Consider the following 23,291-nt stretch of genomic DNA (forward strand, 5'->3'; position numbering starts at 1 on the left):
AGGACAACACTGTGAGCAGAGCACTCTTTTACGTTCAACGACAACGACGTCCTGACAAGCATGAGCGGTCCAGTGAGTCTCGCCCTGTCATAAGACTTCTTAAGCATTGGAATAAACTTACCGTCAGAGATGGCATGCTTTTCAGAGTCAAGAGAGACAATCACATGGATAAAAAGCTACATCAATTCATCGTCCCAGATTCTCTAAAACAACAAGTGCTTCATGGTCTGCATGATGCGGCTGGTCATCAAGGTCGCTCCAGGACACTTTCGTTGGCCAGACAAAGTTTTTTTTGGACAGGCATGGAACGTGACATAGCGAATTATGTGAGAAATTGTATGCGATGTATCGTAGGCAAGACTCCTGAACCAAAGGATTGCGCTCCTCTTGAGAACATACATACTTCTGAGCCAATGGAACTCATCTGCATTGATTTCTGGACAGCGGAGCAGGGTGATAAGAGTGTTGATGTTCTGGTAGCTACAGATCATTTCACCAAATTAGCCTATGCGTTCCCCTGTAAGAACCAGTCCGCGAAGCAGGTTGCTCATCATTTATGGAACGGTCTCTTCTGTGTTTACGGATTTCCTAGGCGTGTGCATTCGGATCAAGGTCCGAGCTTTGAGAGCAAATTGATGAAGGAGTTGCTGGATATGGCAGGTATTAGGAAATCACATACCACTCCTTACCACCCTATGGGAAACGGAATCACTGAACGCTTTAACAGAACCTTAGGGAACATGATAAGATCCTTACCTCACCAGTCCAAAGCTAAGTGGCCACAGTCTTTGCAGATGTTGACATTCTGTTATAACTGCACCGTTCACGAGACCACAGGCTTTGCGCCTTTCTATCTTATGTTCGGGAGAGTCCCGCGTCTTCCCATCGATGTGATGTTCCAGCATGTTCTCAGGGATGATACTGTTGTGAGATACTCGGATTTTGTGTCCAGGCTCAAATCTGACCTTGGCGAAGCTGCAAAAATTGCACAGAAGCACAGTTCTACCGAGCAAGCTCGGCATGCAAGGATCTACAATCGGAAAGTGAGAGGATCACCTTTGACTCTTGGTGACAGAGTCCTTCTGGCAAATCGCGGTGAGCGTGGCAAACGAAAAATCGCAGATAAGTGGCAGTCCAATCTCTATGAAGTAATGTCTGTGAGGTCACCCATTAATGTCTATCGGATAAGAGACACAGAAACAGGCAGAGAAAAGACTGTGCACAGGAATCTCTTACTCCCTGTTAACTTTCTTTACAAAGATGAAGTCGATTTGCCATCTCATTCAGTTGATTCTACCTCAGACTTGCAAGAAAACCCCGACAGTGATACGAGGACAGCTCACTGGGTTATGCAGTCTGATCTGCCCAACTGCCCTGAAAATGACTCAAGTGACTCAAATGCATTGTCTGGAGTTCAATGTTCTCTGGATGTTCAGAATTCCGATTCTGAAACCTGTAACAGCTCAGTGTCAGCTGAACAAGGAAGTAACATGGAAGTTGTTGTTCCACATTTGTTGGATGAAGAAATGGTCTCCGATGAAGTGTTAGGCCAGAGTTCTTCACAGCATTCTTTGACACTGCCAGTTTTTCCACCTTCACAAGTAGTCAATAACCCTGTTCCGGATACAGTTAACCCTGTAATTTGCACTCAACCAGAATACATTCAAACAGACACTGTTAGAACTAGGGCTGGTAGGACCATTAAACCTCCACAAAGATTGATCTGTGAGATGAATAATCAATTTGTGCATGATTCGTCACCATCTGTGATTTCTCTTTTTGATGTGGTGAAAAACCTTTTTCATGGGTAAATTATAAATTAATCCAATAAGTTGGATTTTGTCGTTTTGAGCTGAGATTTTTCATTGGAGTAGTCTGATTTTTCAATCCTTGAACTGTGTATACAAAGTGAGGTGTATAGGGCATCTCTTTAGTCTATGTTTAGTCTGGATTTTGGTACCGGTCCATTCTAGCATACCTTTTATGGAGGAATTTTGTAATTGATATTTACGCTGAAATGTGTCAAGGACATTAACACAGTCGTTTAAAAAAAAAAAAAAAAAAAAAAAAATTTCTGGTTCTTGTGTTAAGTTTTCCTACTGTACAGGCGCTTCCCCAGTTTAGCATAATTTAAGGGGGGTGCATGTAACGGAGTGAAAAGATGTTAAATTATTATATAAATGGGGACAGCGCCATCTATGTGGTGCGTGATGTGATTTAGCGTGTGGAGTAGGGACCGCCCACAGCAGAGTTAACGAAGCATTGCTGTGGGTAAGTTGCACGTTCTTTGTGATCTGAGAATTACCATATATGAGTGTCCAAAACACAAAAATATTTGCTTTACTGTCACTCTATCCTTCTATGAATATGTTGGGACTCTGTTAAGTTGTGTTTGGCGTCGAGTGAGTCACTCAATATTGAGATATAACGTGTTTATATGTTACGAGACTTGATTGTGATCAAATTGTGTGTTCCTTTGTGTTTTATGTAGAAATGGTTTATTCTCATTTGAAATCTGTGAAACCCTATTCACACACGCTGTCTCCATTGTACAGGTATGTTGCTAAATGTGTTAAATGTTTAAATTGTTGATTCAAATTTAGTTCCTCAAGTTCTCCGCTAGGTGGGGATGTTTTTCTGTTACTGTGAGTTTAACTGTATTGCTCTATTTCATTAAGGATCTTCTTTCATCTATTTGTGATTTATATTTAATTGAAAGTGGATTTCAGCTATGTTGAATCTGTTAATATTTACATCTGAAACACTATACGATCACAAAGTTAAAAAATTACAGAATTAAAAAGAGAACTGTTTTAAAAAATAAACAGAGCAGAGTTAACGAAGCATTGCTGTGGAAATGGTTTATTCTCATTTGAAATCTGTGAAACCCTATTCACACACGCTGTCTCCATTGTACAGCCCGCCCAGGCAAGACCGTCACATATGGGTAATTTCTTGAGCGGAAGAGGCGATATGGCCATCTGCAGGGTGCTGAAGGTACTGGATGCTATTTACCTATGTGCTAAATGAGACTACTCCACATGAACGTGAACGGAATCTCTGTGCGGAATTCAAAATCCCCATGTGAGTAATGTTATAATGTACAGTAATGATGCTATGCGTTTTCTTTTAAAGTTTCTTTCAGAGACTTTATGCCCTTTTCCATCAGCAAAAGTGAATATTTGTAGGCTATGCCATCAAGGCATCGTGAATTGTCAGATGAAATAATGGATTTTTTTTTTTACTATTCATTCAAAAATGTGAAACAGGAGGGATGGCAAATCATTACAAATCAATGCAAATTGTTTTATCCTATGAAACTTTTATATCCCAAATAATTAGAATCTATATTTTGCTATAATCAGTTACTTTAAATAGTTTTAAACAAGGTTTTAACATTAAACAACTTTAAACATTTATTTGGAATAATATGTGTTCTAGTTGTCATGTATCTGGTCTGTCTTCTCATCATGAACTCTTGCACACACATTCTGGACTGCAAACCCCATAAGCCACTGCACCAATCACTGCACACAGCTGCTCCTCGTTTCCCACTGAACTGATTGCTGCATACACCTGTTTCACATTTACCCACATGCATTTAAGCCACTCACACACACAGCCACCTTGCGAAGTCTTATTGTTCCTATGGTCGTAATTCTAAGCGTTTATCTCTGTGTTGGATTATCTGTGTATGACTCTGGACTGTGTACCCCGTTGACGATTCCAGCTTCCTGCCATTGCGACCGTTCCCTGTCTATCGAACTGTTTCCCGGATTACCTACGTTGTTCCTGTTTTCTGGTGATTATTCTGGCCTGTTGACGATTCTAATAAATGCTGCAAATGGATCCGCACGTCTCAGTCTGACTCCTTGTGACACTAGTATTGTGTATATAATTTGGGGCATTAGGCAATATTTTATATACTTTTATCAGTAATGTGAATTCTTTTTTCTTTTTTTTTTTGGAAACTTTGTGGAATGCTAAGATAAAATATTTTAAACTGAATAAGTGAATATATGCTTAATTTTAAATGCACTAAAAATGCTTTTAAATTAATTTTTCAATTTTTAAACAGTTTTTGAGTTTGACTGAGACTGACTTGTTCTGCCATTTTGAAACATTAAGGTGTTCAATTTCATTTCTATATTAGGATTTAAATAAATTCTCACAAATAAACGGTTTCTTGTTATAGGGCCTACACATTTCTTTGTGTTCTTTGAGCCTACGTTCAGTACGAGTAAAATACTTAAGTTCTTTTAAAATCGGATACTTTAAGACTTTTACTCAAGTCTTATTGGAATTGGTGACTTGTAACTTGTAACGGAGTAATTTTTACAGTAAGGTATCTGTACTTTTACTCAAGTATGGTTTTCGGGTACTCTTTACACCTCTGTTCATATGTGTTTATTTTAGGTGGCTGATTTCCACTCTAAAAGATGATTTTAGAACAAACAGCAATGTATTCTCTAATTAACAGGTTTAAAGTAAATGTGAGTGCTTGTCATAATAAATGCTGATGATTACCAAATATTGCATTGCTTATGCTAGATTATTTAATATAACACACTCTCCTTTTTAATGTTTTGTTTTTTTACAATCAAATTTTTCATGTTTGATTGGATATTTAAATCACCTCAGATTTAAAGGTAGTGTAGTGTTGTTAATATTATTTTACTGGCTGAATGAATACAATAATACAAAACCACTTTCACCTTGCACTTTTTGGTGTCAGATTTTTCCGAAATCCAGTTTGAAAAACATATTCACATTTTTTTTCCGATAAGACACACAGATCTCACTTTACTGCACTGTCCATTTTCGTTTGTGTTTTCTTGCATTTATCAATAAAGTTTTCTCACTCTGAGGTTCAAGAGCATCTCTGTGTTTTATTACGTTTATTAGTACCTCCTGGTGGATTACAAAGCAACCTTTGTGCATAAGTTTTGGATTATTAAACAAAACGTAGTTAACCTTATCTTATATACATGGTTACATTATTGTTAAGCTTATTCCGAATCTTTTTTACTTTTTTTATTGCTATTAAATTGTTATTTTCTCTGCAAGATTTTCTGAAGCAAACTTCTTACAATGTAAGTATGAAACACTTTGACAGTCGTGGGATGTTAATAACAGTGGAAGCGTGTCATCCAGCAGGAGGCGCTTCAAGCTTTTTTTTTAAGTCTAAAATCAAATCACAGACATCACATCATGAACTCAAGCATGTTTCCCCAAGAAAACTTTTTCTCTTAATTTTTCTAAATTAACTTTTACATTCATCGGTTACCATGTTCATGTTTTCATTAACTTACTCATGGATTTTATTGCAACAACACTGGCAAACTGTCACGCTCGGAGGGAAGAGAGAGATGAAAATGAACTTAGAGATGTTTTAATTATAAAGGACAAACTCAAAACAGAAAAGGCTTCATTCAGAACATAAATCTCATCATAGTAAATAAGGCAAAAGCAAACATAAGACAGAATATAACTTAACTTGAGGACAAACAGAATGGCAGGAAGACAGGCAGGTAATATTCGGTTGGAGGGAGAATGGTTTGAGTCCAGTGTCTAACGAGTAGGGGTGGGTATCGTTTGAATTTTATCGATTTCGATTCCGATTCCGATTCCACTTATCGATTCCGATTCTTTTCGATTCCCAGTTTCGATTCCGATTTAGTAAAAAAAAAAAAACAACAAACACAAAAGTCAAACATTAATATATTAAACATGTTTATTTTCAGTGCTAGATTGCAACATATTATTTTATCACAGGGGTTCTCAACCTTTTTTATATCAGGGCCCCCTTCTTCTCGGGTCAGTTTTGCAAGGCCCCCCTATGCCTGACATTTCCTCTAAAGATGTTTATTTTTTAACCTTTTTTATTAACCTAAACATTAGTTTTGCCTTTTTATTTTTCTCCTGCATGTTATAAAAAAAAATCAAACAAACTTTAAATTAAAGCTATACTTTTGAATTTAAAAGAAAATCCTCTGCTCTAACTTTTTAACATGAATACACATATACAGATTTAAAGCACCTAAATTATTTAATTCAGACATTCTTCACAACTTCAGAGTACTCTTTCTTAAGTGACTGAATATCTACTGTTTGTATTTATTATAAAATAAACATATAAATGAAAAATACAGTAAATACATTGTAAATCTGTTTATGCTGGTGCTCATATGTGCTTAAACACCACTGACCCTTACAAGATCCACCTCTATGGGTAAGCATTCATTATAAAAAACTCACAGGACATTCACTTTGAAAACTATGCAAATATTTTGAAATTTCACGCAAAAATACTATGGATCAGAGCACCGAAAGCATGAATAGTTTGTGAATCAACAGCGGACTTATGCGTGCCTAATGTACGACTCCGATATACAAGAATGAATACATTAGGCATGCGAGTTCGTTACTATTACTCTGATCATCTTTGCCTTAACATTAAAGGGAGGGTTTGTTTCATGCAGCCAAGAGATAAAGTAGATACCTGTCTTCCCGCGGGGGTATAAGTGACTTTTATGTGGGCTTTTGCGGGACGAAATAACATATTCCTTCTGGAGTGGGCGGGCGCAGGACTAAAATCCGTCCCTTGCAGATCTCTAAGATGAAGTTTGCGTGCAGCGGTAGATTTGTCTTCGGTTTTTACAAAGCGTAGACACACTTTTAAACGCTTACCGTGATCCATCTTTTCGACTGATGTTTACATTACCACGTAAAGTCCTGGCAGATTGCACGCGCGGAAGGTCCTGGCAGATCACTATGGAAAAAATGCAACCAGGAATCGAAACGAGGAATCGAAATTTTAATATTATAACAAGTATCCGATTCTTTATCTTAAGTATCCGATTCCAGAATCGGAATCGATTTTCGATTCCCAACCCTACTAACGAGTAGATCTGACGGAGTTCTTGTGAAAGTGCTGTGTATTTATGGGGGTGAGTTGATGAGGAACGGCAGGTGCAGGTGATCAGAAGGCGGGTGATTGGGAACGAGTGGGCATGGTGATGGAACCTGACGGTCCGGATGTGTTGCTGACAGTACCCCCTCCTCCATGGGCAGCTCCCGATGCCCGGGAACGACGGCAAGGGCGGCCGCGAGGTCTGGGAGCAGGACGATCCGGATGTTGTTGATGATAGTCTGAGAGTAGAGATGGATCGAGAATGTCATTGCGAGGAACCCAGGACCGTTCCTCGGGACCATAGCCCTCCCAGTCCACGAGGTACTCAAGCAAGCCCCCTCACTGCCGAGAGTCCAGGATCTCCCGGACAGAGTAGACTGAAGGGTCCTCCTGGACCTCCGGAGGAGGAGGCACCTCGGCACCGCCAGGTTCTGTGGAGGGAGGAAGAGGAGAGTTAGTGGCAGGTTTGAGTAGGGAGACATGGAATGTAGGGTGAATGCGGTAGTGTGCAGGGAGCTGGAGCTGGTAGGTGACGGGGTTGATTTGCCTCTGGATGGGGAACAGCCCGATGTAACGGGGGCTGAGTTTCACTTGTCTCAGAGAGTTTTGGGCATATTCGGCCCAGGGAAGGTAACGGCTCCAGTCATGCTGGTCGGAAGAGCAATAGGCCCGGAGGAACCGTCCGAGTTCTTGTATTTTCCGCTCAGTCTGGCCGTTAGTTTGAGGGTGGTAGCCCGAAGATAGACTGATGGATACCTGGAGTTTTTTGAAGAATGCATGCCATACCCGGGAGATGAACTGTGGTCCCCGGTCCGACACGATGTCTTCAGGTAGACCGAAATAGCGAAAGACAGACTGGAAGAGAGTTTCTGCGGTCTCCATAGGCGTGGGCAATCCCTTGAGGGGAACAAACCTGCACGACTTGGAGAACCGGTCTACGATGACCAGAATTCAGGTGAAATTGTTGGATGGTGGCAGGTCGGTGACGAAGTCAATACCAATGTGGGACCAGGGACGGGCAGGTATGGGTAGTTGCCGGAGTTTTCCTTGCGGTAACTGTCGTGGAGTGTTGGTCATGGCACAGACTGAGCAGGCACGGACATGTTGGGTTACCTCATGGGCCATTCCGGGCCACCAGTACCGGGAGCGAAGGAGTGAGAGGGTCCGCTTGCTGCCTGGGTGTCCAGAGCCCGGAGAGGAGTGGATGGAGTCCAGAAGGGAGGAGCGCATAGAGGAAGGGACGTACTGTTTCCCTTCTGGACCTCCCAGCGGAACTGGCTCTCGGGATGTGGCCTCCTGGAGTTGTTGGTCCAAGTTCCACACGATGGGGTTGAGGAAGAGCTCTGGAGGAAGGATGTGATCAGAGGTTGGCTGCGGGTCTGGCTGGTAGATACGGGATAAGGCGTCCGCCTTCAGGTTCTTGTGACCTGGACGGTAGGTGATGGTGAAGCAGAACCTGGAGAAGAACAGGGCCCACCGAGCCTGGCGAGGATTCAGCCGCTTGGCCTCTCGGATGTATTCCAGGTTTCGGTGGTCGGTGATGACGCTGAAAGGGTGTGTAGCTCCCTCGAGCCAATGCCTCCATTCCTCCAGAGCTAGCTGGATGGCCAGGAGTTCCCGATTGCCGATGTCGTAGTTCTGTTCCGCTGGGGAGAACTTCCGGGAAAAAAAGGCACATGGATGGAGTTTGGGAGGCTCTCCGGAGTACTGTGAGAGTACGGCTCCAGCCCCAACGGTGGACGCATCTACTTCCACGATGAAGGGTTTGGTGGGATCTGGAAGGAGTCCAGGTGAGGGTCTTGGGTTTGCCCTTAAGCAGGTTGGTGAGGCTGGCAGAATGAAGGCTGAATTGGTGGATGAAGCGGCGGTAGAAGTTAGCGAATCCGAGAAAACGCTGAAGCTCCTTAACTGAGGTGGGTTGGGGCCAGTCCCTGATGGCTGCGACCTTGTCCATGTCCATGCTGATCCCAGCTGGGCTGATGACGTAGCCGAGGAACTGAATGGTGGTTTGGTGGAACTCGCACTTCTCCGCCTTGAGGTACAGGTGGTGGTGTCTCAGCTTCGAGAGGACCTGCGTAACGTGGTGGCGATGGTCGGCCAGGTTCCGAGAGTAGATGAGCATGTCGTCGATGTAGACGATGACGAACCGGTGGAGGAACTCTAGGAACATCTAGTTCATGAAGCCCTGGAAGACAGAAGGCGCGTTGACCAGGCCATAGGGCATGACCCGGTAATGGTAGTGGCCAGTAGGGGTGATAAAGGCGGTCTTCCATTCGTCCCCAGGGCGGATACGAACGAGGTTGTAGGCGCTACGCAGGTCCAGCTTGGAGAAAATGCGAGCTCCACGCAGTTCCTCTAGGGCAGCTGGGACCAACGGCAGGGGGTATGGAAACTTGACCGTCTGGGAATTCAGGACACGGTAGTCAATACAAGGTCGCAGGCCTCCGTCCTTCTTCCCCACGAAGAAGAAACTGGAGGCGGCTGGCGAGGTGGATGGCACGATGAAACCTTGATGGAGAGCCTCCTTGATGTACTCCTCCATGGTCTTCTGCTCCGGGATGGACAGAGGGTAAACCTTACCCTTTGGAAGTTTCGCTCCAGGCAGCAAGTCGATGGCGCAGTCCCATGGCCTATGAGGTGGCAATCTGGTAGCAGCCTGCTTGCTAAAGACGTCCTGGAACGCCCTGTAGTCCTCCGGTATGGAGATGCACTTGGTGGATTTAGGACTCTCAACGAGGGTTGACTGAAGAGAGAGGTTTGGGATGGGTAGGTGTCGAAGACAGGATTCGTGGCACTTAGAACTCCACTGGAGGATGTCACATCTCTCCATGGAAGGTGAGTGCTTTATCAGCCAGGGGCGTCCCAGGACGATGTCCACTGTAGCACCCTCCAACACCAGAAATGAGATGTCCTCCACGTGGAAGTTGCCGATTTGGAGTTGGCAGTCAGGCGAACGTTGTTTCACTCGGCTGGGTCCCAAGGGCTCACCTCTGATGGTGTTAATCTGATATTGAGGATGTTGAGGTAAAGCTGGTAGGTTGAGGGTTCTCAGTGTGTTGTGGGAGATGAAGTTCCCCGAGGCACCCGAGTCGATGAGAGCTTGGACTGTGAAGGCAGAGTCTTTGATCAGCAGAATGACCGAAAGTTCTCATGTTGGTTACGTCTGGGGAGATATTTAGAATACTCATAGAAGATCGTGGTGGTTTGATAGGACAGGAAGTGATGGTGTGGTTCTCGCCTCCACAGTATAGACAGAGCCCCTGGGACTCACCAGCCGAAGAAGAGCCTTGACGCAGATGTAACAGTTCATCCGAGACTGATAAGGATCCGGTAGTTCTTCCAAAAACTTACTTGAAGTGTTTAGTGAATGCAGATAAATTACCGATTATGGGATTTTCCGCTTGCCATAGTGCATCAGCCCAATCCAGCGCTCTGCCCGACAGCAAACTGGTGATGAACGCCGTCTTAGATCGCTCCGTGGGAAATCGCTGGGGCTGCATCTCAAAATGCAGAGTGCACTGCAGGAGGAAGCCGTTGCATTTGTCCGCCTCGCCCGAATAGCAAGCAGGTAAGGCCATGGGACTTCCAGAGGCAAACAGGGAAGTGCTCGGTGATGGTTGGAAGATTGATAGGAGAGGATCGGAAGTGGGGCGAGTTGACATGGTGAAGGATCTGAATCTTGTCTAGGTCAGATCTTCTGTCACGCTCGGAGGGAAGAGAGAGATGAAAATGAACTTAGAGATGTTTTAATTATAAAGGACAAACTCAAAACAGAAAAGGCTTCATTCAGAACATAAATCTCATCATAGTAAATAAGGTAAAAGCAAACATAAGACAGAATATAACTTAACTTGAGGACAAACAGAATGGCAGGAAGACAGGCAGGTAATATTGGGTTGGAGAGAGAATGGTTTGAGTCCAGTGTCTAACGAGTAGATCTGACGGTGTTCTTGTGAAAGTGCTGTGTATTTATGGGGGTGAGTTGATGAGGAACGGCAGGTGCAGGTGATCAGAAGGCGGGTGATTGGGAACGAGTGGGCGTGGTGATGGAACCTGACGGTCCAGATGTGTTGCTGACACAAACGTAATAAATGTGATCACTCGTTTTTTTGAGTTTTGCAGTGGTTTCTCTCTTTGTTTTATCTGTACAGAAATGTGTTTGATCAGTTACTAGATAAACAGCTTCTGGATGTTTGTGTGTGTTAGCAAAGTCCCTCTAGAGTTTATTCCCGCCTATAGGAAAAACTAGCGCACATGCGCTTCAGAGTATTTTTGCTATATTGTGATCCATGTCTTTATGCCTCAGGAGTAAAAGACCATGGTACACTCACATTTTTCCAAAGAGTTGCTTTGGTCATATGCACTAAGATACCAGAGTCTGTTATTAAAAGGGTCCTATTATGCTTTTTCACTTTTTGAATTTTAGTCAGTGTGTGGTGTGTATGTTTGGGCATAAAAAAGATCTACAAAGTCACAAAAAGGCCTGGAACTAATGAAGCCATTTGTGCCAGGCTGGGGAGAAAGCAATTGTAATAATGTAAATTACATGAAAAGTGATGTTATTTTCGAACCACCAAGCATGTTCTTTTACACCCCCAAAACACTTCAAGAGCATAATAGGCCAGAAATAAAGCCAGAAATCTCTGAACCAAAGAACATTTCTCATCAACACCAAATCAACTCACAACAGTAAATAACACACCAGTACATATTGTTATCTAATTCAAAAACTGTGCAACATTTCACTCATGCAGGGCCAAAATTCACTTTAATTTTTGAGATACAGCAAAAATCTTGATGATTTTCATAACTTCCTCCGATAAAGGAAACGGTGACAAAGTGTGAATCCTTTTGAGAGAAGATTCATCCAGATAAATATCACAGTTCAGTCGTGAGTGTTTTTTTTAGACTTTTTAAGCATCGCTATCGTGAGCTTCTCAGTAAACCGACGAAAGAAAATGCTTCTCAAATTAGTTTTGGTTTGTTTGTGTTTGTGGCGTCTGGATGGTGAGTTGAAAATGTGTTTGATTGCTTCTGTTCTGGTGGCATGTAACAAATTACCCGTTACATTCACTGTTACTCTCGTTTAGAAATAATCGAATTGTGATTTTACTGCGAGTAAATCAGGTTTAATTCAACTCTGTAATTTGTTATTGAGAATAATTATGTGAAATAAGTATGACAGTGTGTAATGCATTGCTAAATAAAAGTCTTTCTTTTTTATTGAGTTACTGGTGCATTTCATTCAGGATATTTAGTGTTTGTGCTGCTGCAAGATATAATTCACATAACATTAAAAAATTTTAACAGTATTTTAGTGAAGCTTCATCAAACTCAAGTGATTTTAATCCTCTATACTTGTGTATTATTCTTCAATAGCTTCTTTAATCTTGATTAACTCCTCATTTTCCAGGTGTATTTGGTGGTACATTGAGTGCATTCAAGGCAGTGAAGAAGGGAGATTCAGTCACTCTACAATCTGGTCTTATTGAAATAAAGAATAATGATAAGATTCGTTGGAGTTTTGGGAAATATTTAATAGCTGTAATCAGAGTAATAAATGACAGCATGTCTGTAAATGTCTTTTTTGATGGGATATTCAGAGACAAAATGAAGTTGGACAACCAAACTGGATCTCTGACCATCACAAACACCACAACTGAACATGCTGGAATTTATTCTGTACTCAAGGAATGTTCTCGTTGGTCATATCCAATAATAACATATTTCCATCTCACTGTCTATGGTAAGTTAAATATTTGCTTCAATTGTTTTATTTTTCAATATATAATAATATAATATTAATGAATGCACCATTTGCTTTTTTGTGTCCTCTGTTGTTTTATATTTTTTCTAAATTTAAATGATTACTATGAAGGCACTACTATGAATGAATGAACTATTTGCTATAATAAAGATATTTGAAAGTAATAATCGGTAACAAACCCTGTTTATGTTTGTTCCCCAACCCTGTTGTTTGTGTTTTTGGTGATACAGAAGAAATATCAGTGACAGAAGGTGATCCAGTCACTCTAAACTTCAATCACACCGAAATAAGTGAAAACCTCAAGATACTTTGGAAGTCTGAAACAGGAAATACTTTCACAGCTCTCGAGCATCGTGCATTTGGGAGACTCAGCCACAGGCTGAAGCTGGACAATAAAACTGGATCTCTAACCATCACAAACAGCAGAAGGAAACATGCTGGTATTTATAAACTAGAGTTTAATATGAGGGGAGAGACATCAAAAGCATTCAAAGTTTCTGTCTATGGTGAGTGAAGATCATTTGTTCAGTTCTTCAGGTATCCTTAGTTTGAAATGATGAACTGTGTAACACTCACTCAACACACTGAACTGTTTTCAGCTCGTCTGCCTGCTCCTGTCATCAGCAGTAACTCTTCAAACTGTTCTTCTTCATCATCATCACCACTGCAGAATTGTTCATTGTTGTGTTCAGTGGTGAATGTGAGTCATGTGACTCTCTCCTGGTACAAAGGAAACAGTGTATTGTCCAGCATCAGTGTGTCTGATCTCAGCATCAGTCTCTCTCTACCTCTGGAGGTGGAATATGAGGATAAAAACACCTACAGCTGTGTGATCAACAATCCCATCAGCAACCAGACTCAACATCTGGACATCAGTGAACTCTGTCACACATGTTCAGGTACGGCAGCACTGCTGATATTAGTTGATGTCGGCGCTGATGTTAATGTTTATTGACCGAGCTGATCTCAGTTTGATGTTTTTATTCCTCAGACTCTGTCCACTGTTGTGGTCCTACTGAAGCTGTGATCCGATTGGTCCTCTCTGCCCTGGTGGGCGTGGCTACTGTCCTTTTTCTGGTTTATGACATCAGATCCAGAAGAGCTGAACGAGATCGAGCACATATTCACACATCAGAATCCTAAACGATGCAATTTCTAATGCAACTATTTTGTACGGTGACGCATTGCTTCCACACACTTATTCTTTTTCCCACTCAGCTATGTCGTTATAACGAGATCTTTTCTCATAAAAACGACATCTTTTCTCGTTAAAACGACATCTTTTCTCGTAAAAACGAGATCTTTTCCCGCTAAAACGACATCTTTTCTCGTTAAAACGACATCTTTTCTCGTAAAAACGAGATCTTTTCTCGTAAAAACGAGATCTTTTCCCGTTAAAACGACATCTTTTCTCGTAAAAACGACATCTTTTCTCGTTAAAACGACATCTTTTCTCGTAAAAACGAGATCTTTTCCCGCTAAAACGACATCTTTTCTCGTAAAAACGAGATCTTTTCCCGTTAAAACGACATCTTTTCTCGTTAAAACGACATCTTTTCTCGTAAAAACGAGATCTTTTCTCGTAAAAACGAGATCTTTTCCCGTTAAAACGACATCTTTTCTCGTAAAAACGACATCTTTTCTCGTTAAAACGACATCTTTTCTCGTAAAAACGAGATCTTTTCCCGTTAAAACGACATCTTTTCTCGTTAAAACGACATCTTTTCTCGTAAAAACGACATCTTTTCCCGTTAAAACGACATCTTTTCTCGTTAAAACGACATCTTTTCTCGTTAAAACGACATCTTTTCTCGTAAAAACGAGATCTTTTCCCGTTAAAACGACATCTTTTCTCGTAAAAACGACATCTTTTCTCGTAAAAACGAGATCTTTTCCTGTTAAAATGACATCTTTTCTCGTTAAAACGACATCTTTTCTTGTAAAAACGAGATCTTTTCCCGTTAAAACGACATCTTTTCTCGTAAAAACGACATCTTTTCTCGTAAAAACGACATCTTTTCCTGTTAAAATGACATCTTTTCTCGTTAAAACGACATCTTTTCTCGTAAAAACGAGATCTTTTCCCGTTAAAACGACATCTTTTCTCGTTAAAACGACATCTTTTCTCGTAAAAACGACATCTTTTCTTGTAAAAACGACATCTTTTCTCGTAAAAACGACATCTTTTCTCGTAAAAACGAGATCTTTTCCCGTTAAAACGACATCTTTTCCCGTTAAAACGACATCTTTTCTCGTAAAAACGACATCTTTTCTCGTAAAAACGAGATCTTTTCTCGTAAAAACGAGATCTTTTCCCGTTAAAACGACATCTTTTCTCGTAAAAACGAGATCTTTTCCCGTTAAAACGACATCTTTTCTCGTAAAAACGACATCTTTTCTCGTAAAAACGAGATCTTTTCCCGTCAAAATGACATCTTTTCTCGTTAAAACGACATCTTTTCTCGTAAAAACGAGATCTTTTCCCATTAAAACGACATCTTTTCTCGTTAAAACGACATCTTTTCTCGTAAAAACGACATCTTTTCTTGTAAAAACGACATCTTTTCCCGTTAAAACGACATCTTTTCTCGTTAAAACGACATCTTTTCTCGTAAAAACAACATCTTTTCTTGTAAAAACGACATCTTTTCTCGTAAAAACGACATCTTTTCTCGTAAAAACGAGATCTTTTCCCGTTAAAACGACATCTTTTCCCGTTAAAACGACATCTTTTCTCGTAAAAACGAGATCTTTTCTCGTAAAAACGAGATCTTTTCCCGTTAAAACGACATCTTTTCTCGTAAAAACGAGATCTTTTCCCGTTAAAACGACATCTTTTCTCGTAAAAACGACATCTTTTCTCGTAAAAACGAGATCTTTTCCCGTTAAAATGACATCTTTTCTCGTTAAAACGACATCTTTTCTCGTAAAAACGAGATCTTTTCCCGTTAAAACGACATCTTTTCTCGTTAAAACGACATCTTTTCTCGTAAAAACGACATCTTTTCTTGTAAAAACGACATCTTTTCCCGTTAAAATTACATCTTTTCTCGTAAAAACAACATAATTATCTCGTTAAAACGACATCTTTTCTCGTTAAAACGACATCTTTTCTCGTAAAAACGAGATCTTTTCTCGTAAAAACGAGATCTTTTCCCGTTGAAACGACATCTTTTCTCGTAAAAACGAGATCTTTTCCCGTTAAAACGACATCTTTTCTCGTTAAAATGACATCTTTTCTCGTTAAAACGACATCTTTTCTCGTAAAAACGAGATCTTTTCCCGTTAAAACGACATCTTTTCTCGTAAAAACGACATCTTTTCCTGTTAAAATGACATCTTTTCTCGTAAAAACAACATAATTATCTCGTTAAAACGTCATCTTTTCTCGTAAAAACCACATAATTTTCTCGTTAAAACGACATTTTTTTCTGGTAATAACGACATAATATGTCGTACGATCTGTTGTTTCTGTTATAGATGATATGATAATGTTATGTGAGGGAGCTAAGCGTTTGTCCGTGCTGCCTTTGCCACAGTCCTGACATAAAGGAGGATGCACGCCGCTGGAGTTAAATAGAAATACACTGTTTTAATAATTTTTTATGTAGTAATGGTTTCAATTGTAGCGGTATGTTTATTCAGATTAATCTCCAATCTGCCCTCAGACCCAGAGGATTTAAGATGGGTTAAAAGAGAGCTTATGCTTTAATAATTATGTGGGCGGCAATGAAAAGCCACTTTTCAACTCAACCTGTCTTTACTGTCTATCACATCATGCAGAATAAATACAAATACAAAAATACAAACAAATCTAGCTTAATCAAAACAAAACGAAATAATAATAATAATAATAATAATAATAGTAATAATTTTATAATTATTATTATTATTATTAGTAGTAGTAGTAGTAGTATTAGGTAGTAGTATTATTATAGTTTTCTTATTATGAATTATTTTTATTTATTTCTGCTCGCATTTCGATTTGCTGTAAAAATCAATCAAAAAGTCGATTATTCAGAATTAATAGTTTTGATTATCTTAAATAAGATTTTATAATAAAAATACGCCTAATCATAATAATAATAATAATAATAAGCATAATAACAATTTGAGAAGCCTATTATTATTATTATTTCGTTTTGTTTGAGAAAAAAGCTTGATTCTTCGTATTTTTGTTCGCGGGTAAAACACATGAGCTTATTGCTTGAATATTAATTTAACATGCCTGGGCGGCCTTGATACTTAGTATGATTATAAACAAATTATACATTATTTTTTTTTATATATTATTAAATTTTATCTTTAGCTGAATCAAGCCACGAATCCGGTTTTTCATCTTGATTAATATGCTGCGCTGGCTCTGAGTGTAAGCACAATGGTAGGTTACAGATAATGAACTCACACGGGAAAGACTGTTGTCACACCCCCGGACTTTCTTGTTTGGTTTTTCCCATTTTCCCCGCTGTTCTGAGTGTTTTGGTTTCTCCGTCATTGTCTGCACCTGTCTGTGTAATTAGTCTGTGTGTATATAAGGTGTGTGTTTCCCCTGTATTCTTGTCGGTCTTTGATGTTATATGGATGTCTTACCCTGCTGTTCCTGTGTCTGCTTGTATTCCGTTGGATTTATTAAATATTCGTCTTTTACTACGTCGTTGTTCGTGTGTTCCTGCCTACATCGTGATAGAAAGACCGACCTATACAGTTTATTTTTTTTGGCGTGTTCTCCTCCGTTTTGTTTCCCGTTCATTTTTCCCAGTCTTTTTGTTTCCGTTGTGTCTCCCCCATGGATTCCTTCCTCCGTCCAGAAATCATCCTCCTCCGGCTGAAGCAGGGGGAATTACCGCTCGAGGGCTACACATCAATGTTCCAGCTAGTAGCTAACAACACCAGCTACCCGGACGACGCGCTCTGTGCGTTCTATGACGCGAGTCTTAACGCATCATGCAGAGCGCCGTCGTCCGAGGACGGCCCTCGAGCCGATTTTGCCGCGTTTGTGGAGTGGACACTGGCGAGAAAAAGACCCGAGTTCCCCGCCTGTTCCAAGGAGAATCTCGTCAGTGCCACTCCAGACCCAGAGCCCAGCCAGCCACCCCGACCCGCGGATTATGAGCCCATCAGAGACGGGAAGCCCGAGCCCGGAGCGACAGCAGTATGGAGTGCCGACGGGGGCAAAACTGCTGATCAGGTGCGTGAGCCGACCATTACATCTGCGACGGTGGAGTGCTTCGTGGAGCAAGAGAGGGCGGTAGAGAGCCCCGCCCACTGCACTATCACTGAGGGTGAGCTTGAACAAGATTATGGGGATGTTATTGACTGTGTCATGGAAATACCTATCTGCCTGGATTTCCCTCCCACCCTCCCTCTTCTGCCTAGTCCTGAATCTCCGCTGGTTCCGCCCAGCCTACCTGAATCCCCGTTGTCTGCTGTCTGTCCCCTTGCTCACCCTCAGCCCACCATCTGTGCGGTGGGTTCGCCGCGGGTCTGCCACCCACCTCTCCCACCACCTGCTCCGCCTCCGTCGGTCGGCCCCTTGGAGTCGTCAGCCCTTCCTCCACCATGGCTCCTCCCTCCATCGGCTCCACCGTGGGAATACATCTTGGCTGCGTTCTGGGTCCCACCTGGCTCCTCCTCCTCCAGCCCCCTCCTGTCACCTCCTTGGCTCCTCCCTCCGTCACCACCCTGGACTCCATCTTGTGCCCTCCTCCCGGGAGTCCGTCCTCCACCTAAGCCCCCTCCAAAGACTTTGTTCTGTTTCCTTTGTCTGTTTGTCGGCACGAGGACGTGCCTTCCGGGAGGGGGAGGTAATGTCACACCCCCGGACTTTCTTGTTTGGTTTTTCCCATTTTCCCCGCTGTTCTGAGTGTTTTGGTTTCTCCGTCATTGTCTGCACCTGTCTGTGTAATTAGTCTGTGTGTATATAAGGTGTGTGTTTCCCCTGTATTCTTGTCGGTCTTTGATGTTATATGGATGTCTTACCCTGCTGTTCCTGTGTCTGCTTGTATTCCGTTGGATTTATTAAATATTCGTCTTTTACTACGTCGTTGTTCGTGTGTTCCTGCCTACATCGTGACAACTGTATACTACCTCTTGTTGGATTTATAGGAATAAAGTAAACACAATTTTGTTTTCGATTCTTTTATTGAAGAAGACCTTTCAAGCTGCATAGAGAGACATAAATTTCGAGAACGCACCCTGTATTTTTACAAAGGCAATTTGTAACGTTTTGATGTTATCAGACGAACATTTATTCTGCATGATGGGACAGACAGTTAAGACTCGAAAAGTGGCTTTTCCGGGCCGCTCACGCACAAATATTAAAGCATAAGCACTCTTTTCATGAAAAAAAAATCTGGCTTTATTTATTTATTTATTTTCATTTTTTAAACAGAACGAAATCATCATAATCATAACACGATCAAACCGTGTGACATTTTTCTTTTATTTATTTCTGAGACTATTTAAATTTTCTGTAAAATCAAACTTTTCATCCAAATAATATTCCAAGCTCAGAGTCAGAAATAACAGTTTTGATCTGATCATCTTTAATCCTCTGGGTCTGACGGCAGATTAGAATGGAGATTAATCCTAATAAACATGCTGCTACAATTGAAACCATTACATTAAAATTATTAAAACAGTGTATTCCTATAACTCCAGCAGCGTGCATCCTCCTTTAGGTCAGGACTGTGGCGAAGGCAGCGCGGACAAACGCTTAGCTCGCTCACATAAAATAATCATCTATAACAGAAACATCAGATCGTTTTTATGACATATTATGTCGTTATTACGAGAAAAAGATGTCGTTTTAACGAGAAAATTGTCATTTTTGAAAATTATGACGTTTTAACGAGAAAAGATCTCTTTTTTACGAGAAAAGATGTCATTTTAACGAGAAAATTATGTCGTTTTTACGAGAAAAGATGTCATTATTACGAGAAAAGATGTCGTTTTAACGAGAAAAGATCTTGTTTTTACGAGAAAAGATCTTGTTTTTACGAGAAAAGATGTCGTTTTAACGAGAAAATATCTCGTTTTTACGAGAAAAGATGTCGTTTTAACGAGAAAATATGTCCTTTTTACGAGAAAAGATCTCGTTTTTACGAGAAAAGATCTCGTTATAACAACATAGCTGAGTGGGAAAAAAAATAAGTGTGTGGCAGCAATGCGTCACCGTAATTTTGCAATGATCCTTTAATAATCGTTTATTGCAGGCTTTATGTCCATCTACTTTGCCAAAGATGCTCACATTATATTAAGTACAACAATCTTTATCTTTCTTTCTTTCTTTCTTTTATTTAGATATTTTAGGGGTGAGAGAAAAAAAATCGATTCTCAGGTGCATCGCGATTATCTCTTCAACGATTCTGAGCTTGTTTTTTTTCCCCGCAAATGGCGCGTGCGTGCTTGAGACTCGTGGGCTGAATTAGACACGTGCATTGCTTGACAGTGTGTGCTTCCACACGCCATGCTTTACTTTAGATATAATGCTTTCATTTATGCCGTTTGGAATACAGTACTATTAGATGCATGAAACTCGCGAATACTTTTATATGAAATTGATACACACCCTAAGTTATGTTTTCAGAGCAGGACAAAACGTCTGATATATTTAAATGCAGCCTGTTAAAGCTACCACTGTATATAATCTCATCAGTAACAATCAAACGGCAATAATGCTAAGGAGAGGAAAAAAGAAAAACCTATAACTGTTGTCTGTAAAGTTTCGGATACTTTAAGAACACGTATTTTATTTAAGTAATTGTTTTCAAAAGTAGCCTGCTTATATAATACAAATTTAAGTACAATTTTGCAAAAATAAATTTGATATAAAATGTAGCTATATGAAAATGTAGCCATGTAGAGTAATCGTGATATTTAGTTGATAAGAAGATTGCGAAGATAGACACCCCTACTCTTAAGATGGCAGTACGGACATACAGAGATTCCAACTATAAACAAAAAGTATAGAAACTGCAATTTTATTATTATTTTTTTATTATTGTAAAGTTGTGAAGATGTATTTTCACAGCAAAGGAATTAGTTGGGGAAAAAATTAAGATCGACAATCGTTTTGGAATCGGATCGTGACTCCCAGAACCGGATCGTAACGTGCCCTAATTTATAATTTCATTATAATTTAATTTATTATTATAATTGGTTTGATTTAGTGGTTTAATGCCTTCTAACAATTCACCTGTCTGTCAGTGTTATTATTGTACAGATTCAGCTTTGTTTATAGGTCTGTCAGTAAAAGATCCTACTTTTCAGTCTATTTGTCATCTGTATTTGCTTGCCTTTAACAATATAGTTTTCTCACTCTTATAAGTTCATGAGTCTCTCCGTGATTTGTTACATTTATGTCGAGCGCCTCCTGGTGGAATACAAAGGAATACATAACATGTTTGCATTTTTATTAAGCGGATAATACTGAAAACAATATTTCACTTATGTATTAACGTGTTATTATTGAAACTCTGTAAGATTTTCAAAAACACACATACAGCTAAAACATTGCATTTTTTTATATTGTAGGCCTACTGAATATATTGTCTATATTCAAAAATTCGCAAACAATGCACAAAATTATATGTTCAAAATCCGATGTATGTATAACATGTGACATGATTGTGTGAAAATATTACAACTGGTGTGAGATAGGGTCACATGACCAGGAATTATATAGATTTGAATATCTGAAAAACTCCATAAAAAATATAAAATATACGATCATATTTCCAAAAATACAAGGTGTGTATGACGTGTTACTGAATATATTACAGGTGCCATAAAAACAACTAGTAGGCTACTATATAAAACAATTCGTAGTGAATAATTACACTGTAATAAGGACACCTTAAAAACTGAATATCCCATTCACAACTTAAAATTATGTATTAATTGTTTTCCACTTGATTAGTGTCTTTACATTTTATGATGCTTTGCATGCAGCATCTTTTTTTATTATCATTATTATTTGTATTCATTTTGTAGTCAGTCACTTAATTTGATCTACAGGAAGTTGATGTTTGTGGACTGAAAGCTTTGAAGATGTTTCACAGATTTTGGTTCTGTTTGTGTTTGTGGCATCAGGTTGGCGAGCAAAACATTCATTTAAAGCTTTCATTGTTTCTGTCTATGGTGAGTAGAGCTCATTCGTCCAGCCCTTCAAATATTCTTGATATTAACATTTAGCCTACTGACTGAGCTCAGAGCCGGGGTCCGTTCTTCATACCTCGCTCCATTACGATATATATATATATATATATATATATATATATATATATATATATATATATATACTTTTTTAAATAAACACTGTACTTTTAAAACTTGTTATTCATGAATCCTGGGGAAAAAATCAGGTTCCAAAAAATATTTGCAGCACAACTGTTGATATTAGCCAACATTGATCATTCTAATAATAAATCAAGGATCATGTGACACTTAAGACTGGAGTAACAGCTGATAAAAATTCAGCTTTTCATCACAGGAATAAATTCTATTTTAAAGTATGTTAAAACGAAAAAACATTATTTTATATTGTAAAAACATTTTGCAATATTACGTTTTTTTCCCCCCTGTATTTTTAATCAAATAAATGCAGCCTTGATGAGCATAAGAGACTTCTTTAAAGACTATTACAAGTCTTACTGACCCCAAACTTTTAAACGGTAGTGTATATAAAAATTTAAGAATTTTAATAAAAATAACATATCAAGGAAAAAACATGTAACATGGTCAGCACTAACGCATTTAATTTGTCTGCAACTTTTTGCCAGCCCTCTCTCCTTGCTTTTGCAGACTTTGAGGTGTTTCCTGTCGTTTTAATTAAAGACTCATATTCGGCATAAGGCCCCTGATCTCATTTAGCTGTTGTTATTCCTCAGACTCTGTCCGCTGTTGTGATTCTGGTAAACCTGTGATCCGATTGGTCCTCTCAGCCCTGGTGGGCGTGGCTACTGTCCTTCTTCTGGTTTATGACGTCAGATCCAGAAGAGCTGAACAAGAACAAGCACATAATCACTCTTTAGAAATGTCATGCTTTTATCATTTATCTTCATTTATTTTTCAAGGCTTTATATAGTCATCTGCTGATATTAATGCTGCTAAAAAAATGTGTTTTCTAATATTTTTTTTTCATAATATGATCATTCCTATTTCACTTGGAGCTTTAAAGGATCTTAAAAACATACATACTTATGTTTAATGTGTTTTTGTTTTTATTTTGAAATAATTACTAAATTGTTATCTTTGTACTTCTGCAAGGATTTGTTATTGAATTATAATTATTAAATAACACACACACACACACACACACACACACACACACACACACACACACACACACACACACACACACACACACACACACACACACACACACACACACACACACGTTAACCTTGGCATGTAAGCGTAATTTCTCATTGTACAATGTCATATTTTCTAGTTTACTATACCCACAAGCATCTCACTACTCTTGTTTTTATTTCTACGGACTTCCTACGTTCTCGTCACGTATTTCGCAGAGGCCCCGCCCACGGCGCTGACTCCTCACTCGTGGTCTCCTCTGATTGGCTGCGCGTCCGGCCAATGGTTCTCAGCCAT

At 39.9% G+C, this 23,291-nt stretch overlaps 1 protein-coding gene across 1 annotated transcript; it reads left to right on the forward strand.

Annotated features, from left to right (window-relative positions):
* The first annotated feature begins 10,779 nt into the window (after positions 1 to 10,779).
* Positions 10,780 to 13,823, forward strand: LOC141338947 (CD48 antigen-like). Its single transcript, XM_073844558.1, has 4 exons — positions 10,780 to 10,798; positions 12,911 to 13,186; positions 13,280 to 13,579; positions 13,672 to 13,823. The coding sequence occupies exons 1-4, from the start codon at positions 10,780 to 10,782 to the stop codon at positions 13,821 to 13,823; spliced, it is 747 nt and encodes a 248-aa protein (XP_073700659.1).
* Positions 13,824 to 23,291: the final 9,468 nt, after the last annotated feature.

This window comes from Garra rufa, chromosome 7 (genome assembly GCF_049309525.1).
Source record: "Garra rufa chromosome 7, GarRuf1.0, whole genome shotgun sequence".
In the NCBI taxonomy this organism is placed as follows: domain Eukaryota; kingdom Metazoa; phylum Chordata; class Actinopteri; order Cypriniformes; family Cyprinidae; genus Garra; species Garra rufa.